The following is a 6,532-nucleotide window of genomic DNA, read 5'->3' as shown; positions in this document are numbered from 1 at the left end:
GAAAATCAAAGAAAAAAGGTTTCTGAAATGAAATCTGCAGATTTCAATACATGTGGATGTGTCAGGACATAAATGTACAGATTTGAGGCATCCTGAATGGCATTCATACAAAGGCAATCCTACAGCTACCCAGGCATTGGCCAACACTAGAGGCAACACACCCCAGGCACACAGCGTGTCAGTTGCAACACTGACCTTGGATATCTCCTCCAGAATCCACATGCAAGGCAACAAAAAAGGTCAGAAATGACGGTTTTAATTTTAAAAAGTCTTCACATGAAAGAAGCTTCAGATAAAGGATGACTCATAACTTTAAATTAGTTTTAAATACTTGCTATTTGCAAACCAAACAAGACATTCCTTACTCCCCATGCTACCTATAAACCAAACCAACAAAGATAGATTTCAGTTGAACAAAGCCTGCCTGGGAGATAAGGGGTGAGAAGTACTTTCAGCATCATTATGTGACTTGGAGGACTTTAGAACAAAAAGGTACCAGTCACCACACAAAACACACATCGAAGTATGGAATTTCATGCTGCATTTGGGAACAAGAAGTTGATATCGCAACTCTTGCTTCCACTGCTGAAAAAAAATAAAAAAATAGGGATAGCTCTTGCCTGTGATTTATTTCCATGCTCAGCTTCATTCAACACTAAATATATATAAATAGGCATCATATAAAACCAAACTGCTAGCTGACTGACACTTAAAACTTAGTGGAAGAATCATTTCTGCCTTCTCTTTTTAGCAGAGTAGTGAGAAAAACAGGTCCTATTCAGCGAGCATTCATGTTGAAATCATCTTATTGCTACATATTTGTGGAAAAAATAGAGCAGTGAGGTCCCTGAGGACAACAACAACAAAAGCAGTTAACTACCCAAGGCATGCAATGGGCTTACTGCATTAACAGCAGCAAAGCAACTGCACTTGAAGGTACACTGGAGACTTTGCAACAACACATCTCCTGTGTACAGCTACAATTTGCAGACTGCACGGTCAACATTCTCAACTCATGTTATGTGTACCACCACTCCTACAAGAGTTTTGGCTTTTCAGATACTGTTTTGCTGGCTTATGAAATTACCAGGGCAGAGCAAACTTCAAGTGAAACTTCTATGCAATTCACTTTTAAAAGCTGTTTCATGATGCACTTTATTTCTTAATCTAATATCTTTATGGCGTTCACTCAGCTGATTTCCCTTCATTCATGTGAAAGCAGAAGTTACCACAAGCCTATTTGAGAAGCTCAGGAAAGTAAAGTTAGAAAACATTACAGGTGAACACGCAAAGTCTGATGTGACAAACAAACATCTAACAGGCAATTCATTCACCTTAAAATTTCTGAATTATCTAATATGCAGCTAATTCAGTATTTAGAACAAAAAGCATCTGTACACATTTTTCCCCTCAAAAAGACAAGCACTGCACTTATCCATCCTACCTCTCAGAGTCTTGAGAACACAAGTCTTCGCCACTCCCTCTGCCTTAGGAAACTCAACCACTGACCAACACAACCTTTCTGTGGACATATCCATTCACAGAAGAAAGTTACAACAGTCATTCAGATAAAATATTATAGGTTTATTTAAAACTTATTTTCCGCTTGAATATGCAAAATACAAACTCCAAAATGTTCCTTTTACTTCGTAGTTTACAAATATACAAAATAAAAGTTTGCTTAAATTTATATTACATATCTATTATGTAAAGAACTATATAGAAAACATTTGTTCTGCTTAAGGCATATTTGGGAATAAACCATTGTACAAAGTATTGCACATCGAAACCACAGTGCATTACAGACTGTCTGCATAAAGTTATTTTCTTAAGAAAAATAAAAAAAGATAAACCAGGATTATTTACCTGATTTAGGTCATAATTGGTGATCGGAAGACAAAAATATTTCCTTGTCAGATATGCAGCAGTTTGAGAACTTTGGCTTCCTGTTTTTGGTACCTCTAAAACCAACAGTCACTAAGCACCATGAAATAGGCTTTTAAAACATAACTCTGTACCTGAATTTTTCCTCCTCTTTTAACATTGTAATGGCTTTTGGAAGGAAGAAAAAAGGAAAGTACAAGATGACATTTACATCTAATATTGCATTGAAAGAAAATTTAAGGGAATGTCATTTCCCTGTGTAATATCCCCACCCTCCGAACTACACACAGTCTGTTTAACCCTGATATCCGTGACTTCCAGTCACTCCTTGGCATTTTGTAGTCCGGAAATAATTCAAGTTGGATTTACAAATGGAATGATAGAAGAAGATCCAGTCATTGACCCCAATGTTTTTGGTTTTCTTTAAAACGTATGTTAAAAAAAAAGTTGCAATGTCCATATGCAATTATCCCTCTTTCCACTCTTTTTGGAAGACTTCACCATGATTCTCTGTAGTGCTTAAACTGGGTTCTCCCCTTCTGGCGGAAAGCAGTCCTCGTGCTGTAAATACTGAATCTCTAAGGCAGTTAGGGAAAGATCCACTGCTTCCAATTAAAAGTGCCTCTTCATGTGTAAGGCGAGGTGATCCGACCTGGAAAACGCTCTGTCACACCGCTGGCACTGGAAAGGGCGGTGGCCCGTGTGTTTTCGGTAATGACGAGTGAGTTCATCAGATCGGGCAAACTTCCATCCGCAGCCTTCCCAGTCACAGTGATAAGGTTTCTCACCTTAGAAAAAAAAATTAAAAACATGTCAGTCATGTTTTCTTTTTTTTTTTTTTGTGGCAGTGTGCGCGGGGGGGGGGGGGGAAGGGAGAGGCTACCTCTGTTTCACACCACTTTTAACACTTTTAAGAAGAAAGAATTAAAGCGTCAAAGAAAACACAACAAAGAGCTCGAAGCAGTTGTGGACTACTACCTTACTAACAGAATAAGACAGTCTTGTCAAGACTTTACACGTATTATAAGCCATTAACACTGCTGAAATCTTCTCTAGCAGGCTCACTTTGTCTCAAACAAAGTTTCGGAACATAGGAGTTCTCATAATAAAAGTTTATTTTTGCTGGCTAATGTTACATGATCAAATATCAACCAGAAATAGCTCAGCAGAAAAATAATGTATTTAGATAATTGTAGGTCTTGAGAATTAAAAACCGGCTGCTAACTGCTTTCATTAGCTTAGGTTGATTAACAACTCAATTTTTCTGTCTTCACTACAGCAAAACTGCTGTTGACTGCACAACAAATTTCACTGACAATTACAGACTCCGTCCTACACATCCTGAAGACCACGCTGACAGTCTCGGGCAGAAGGGAGGAACCGCTCTTTGACCAATTTTTCCTCCTGCTGCCGTTAGCCGACACACAGCCTGACCACTCAGCTACCGTTTCTCCCTTTCCAGTATCCTAGTCAGGAGAAAGTTGTGAATCAAATTCACAAACCAGGGATTTAAATTATGCAAATTCCCAGGTTATTTAATCACTGTTACGGAATGCCTGCACTGGCGAAACCGTGCATGATGTACCTGCTTTCACAAGCTCAGTTATTGCAATATGGCATTCAGCTGCAAGGTTAAAGTTTGAACTTGGGCGCAGATACGCACTTCGGCAGATTTTATCTGAATTCTAGCAGTTGCCAATGAGCTGTTAAGCTCCATCTCATCGGTGCTAACTCAGGGGAAGATGTGTTCTTCCCACATAGGAGCGGCACCAACCACGGCATCAGTGACATCAACCAACGCAGCTAGAAAACTCAATTAAATCAGCACGGAGCCTGACACCATTCACTTGGACGTGGGACAGCAGCTTGCAGAGGTGTCAAGGCTTCAGTGTCAGCCATAGGATCTCTCAAGCTGGAGTAAGCCAAGACAAGACGGGTGTGCACAAAGCACCCAACCACAAACAAAGAAAGTAGAACCTTAGACAGAAGTCCACTTCTTTTTCAGAAGTGGGCTAACACTAATCTACAGCAACAAATCCCATCAGATTCTCAGCTATCTGCTTATTAACCAGCCACACAACTGAAGAGGATCAACAAACTTTAGCCTCTGCATGAAACCCACCTGCTTCCACACCTGAGTAACTGTGAACCACTAAGTGAAAAACCCAGCCAGTAAGCAAAGATTTAACATGGCCAATGCGAAAGAAACAGCACCCAGGAAAACCCAACAGAGCACAGCCAAGACTCATAATTTCAGCACTCCCCCTGCCCGTTTGCTTCCAGAAGGGGGCTCACCCCGATGACCCCATGCAGGCTTCACCTGTGTGGGTTCTTAAGTGTGCCTTGAGATGAGAGCTCTTGGTGTAGGTCTTGCCGCAGCCTGCGTAGTCACAGGTGTGAGTGGCTGTTCTTTTTCGAGGCCACGATCGCCGTCCTCTCTTGGGCTTGGTCTCTTCTGGCAGACAGCTCCCCGGCGGCATCAGCTCTGCGGGCAGAGAGGGAGGAGTGAGCACGGCCACGGCCATTGCCTCGGGGCCACGCTGGCGGGGGGGACTCACCTTGGTACTGCAGCGTGCCGGGGGGCAGCTGCTCGGGCAGGAAGGCGGGGTAGCCAGGGGCCGGGGGATACCCGGGGGGCAGAGGCAGCGGCGGGTGGCCGAGCCCCGGAGCGGGGGGAAGGCAGTCCCTGCTGCTCAGCATCTCCTCGGGCCCCAGCGAGGGCGTAGTCCGGGCCGGCAGCAGGCGGCCCATGGAGAAGTCATGCTGCGGGGGGGGTCCTCGGGGGCCGCTCCCGTGCGGCGGCGGGGCCAGCGTGCAGGGCGAACTGGTTTCCTGCTTGATTTTGGGGCACATCCGCGGCTGGAGGGGGCTGTAAGGAGCCCCGGGTCCCTCGGAGCCGGGCGGCTGGGCGGCGGCAGCGGGGGGGCCGCTCTTGGGGCTGAGCCCCGGGTGGTTGTAGTCGCCCACGGCCTTCACCACGAACTTGCCCTGCAGGCTGCCCAGCGGCGGTAGGGCGGCGGGCGCCGGCAGGTACACCGGGTCCAGGTCGGGCCGCATCAGCTCGGCCACGAAGCCTCCCGAGGGCGACACGTCGCTGATGTCCGCCAGGTTGAAGGGAGCGGCGGCGGGAGCCCCGTCGCGGCCGCCGCCGCCGCCGTAGAGGAGTCCGCCGGGCTCGGCGCAGGGCAGCGGGTAGGCGAAGGGCCCGGCGGGGCAGGGGCTGGCGGCGGGGGCCGGTGCGGCGGCGGGGGACACCACCACCGCGGCGGCGGCGGCGGGCTCCTGGTGCATGAGGGAGTTGGAGAGGATGAAGTCGAAATCCAGCAGCTCGTTGAACTCCTCAGTTTCGCGGCGCGGCCCCAGGGCGGGCGCGGTCTCCAGGTCCGACGGCGGCGGCTCCGCGGGACGCGCCGTCAGCGCCGGCGGCGGCCGCTTCAGCTGCGACAGCTCCTCCCGCCACCTCTGCGGGGACATGGGCACAGCTCAGCCCCCGGCCCGACCCGCGCCGCTCCCGCCCCGGCCGCCCCGCTCCGCCGCCGCCACCTCTGCCGCCGCCCCCCCCCGGCTCCGGCCCCGGCGCGACGCCGATACTCACGTTGCCGGGGCCCGCGGGCCGCGGCGCCTTCTCGCGGCCCGCGGCGCCCGCCGCGAAGGTGGCGATGGAGGGGAGGAGCGTGCCGCTGAGCGCCATCTCGCACTCGCCGGGGGGCTGCCTGCGGGGAGAGCGCGGCGCGTCAGGCGGCGGCGGCGGCGGCGGCACGGAGATCGCTCCGGGACCGCGCCGGGCACCCACCGCATCCGCGCCGGTGCGTCCCGCCGAGCCGCCGCCGCCGTCGTCCCGCCGAGGAGAGTGAGGAGGAGAGGAGTGGGAGCGGCGATCCGCGCCGCGCGCCCGCGGGCAGAGCCGCCGGGCTGGAGGCGGAGAGCGGGCGCGGGGTGCTAGCGGAGCCGCAGGGAGGCGGCCGCCGCCCGGCAACGCGGCTCTGGCACCGGCAGGGCGGCGGCGTGAGGCACTTCCCAGGGAGCCGCGGCCATGAGGCAGCCGGGCGGGACGGACGGACGGGGCACGGTGCTGCCGGTGGGGAGGGAGGGGCCGGGCCGGCCCGCGCTCTGCCGCCGCCGCCGCCGCCGCCGCCCGTCCTCGCCGCGCCCCGCTCGGCACTGCCGTGCGTCCGCCACGGCCGCCCTTTTTATAACCTCACTTCACGCGCGCTCCGCCTGCCGTCGCCACAGCGACGGAGAAAACAAACTGACACGTGGGAGGGGGCGGCACGCGCGGCTCAGAGGGGGGCGGAGGCAGGGGAGAAGGGAGCCCGCTCTCGCCCCGCCCCGCGCCCCGCCCCTCCCCCGTGACGCAGGCGGAGGGCTGACGGCAACGCCGCTGGAGGGTGGGGGAGAGGGGGGGAGGTTCGGGAATGCCCGCGTGCGCGCGGGGCCGGGCGGGGTGGGGTGGGGCCGGGCGTGGGCCGGCGCGATATGACGTCACGCGGCGCGATATGACGCGACTACGAATGAAGTACAAAAACTGCCGCAGATCGGAGTCACGGAGAGGATGAAAAGCCGTCTCAGCGATGGTGCCTTCGTTATCCCTTTCGCATTCTCGGTCTACTTTTCCCCCGTTCTTTCCACCCTCGCCTCCTGCAGGGGG

At 52.6% G+C, this 6,532-nt stretch overlaps 1 protein-coding gene across 1 annotated transcript; it reads right to left on the bottom strand.

Moving 5' to 3' along the window:
• Window positions 1–1,434: 1,434 nt before the first annotated feature.
• KLF4 (KLF transcription factor 4) lies at window positions 1,435–5,682 on the bottom strand. The gene is given in 5 exon segments (XM_048931031.1): window positions 1,435–2,672; window positions 4,205–4,369; window positions 4,443–5,346; window positions 5,480–5,661; window positions 5,664–5,682. Coding segments are annotated over 5 exon segments (1,446 nt in total). The 3' UTR covers window positions 1,435–2,496.
• Window positions 5,683–6,532: the final 850 nt, after the last annotated feature.

Source organism: Lagopus muta, chromosome Z (assembly GCF_023343835.1).
Source record: "Lagopus muta isolate bLagMut1 chromosome Z, bLagMut1 primary, whole genome shotgun sequence".
NCBI classification, from domain to species: Eukaryota; Metazoa; Chordata; class Aves; order Galliformes; family Phasianidae; genus Lagopus; species Lagopus muta.
This window is presented reverse-complemented; position numbering and strand designations above follow the sequence as displayed.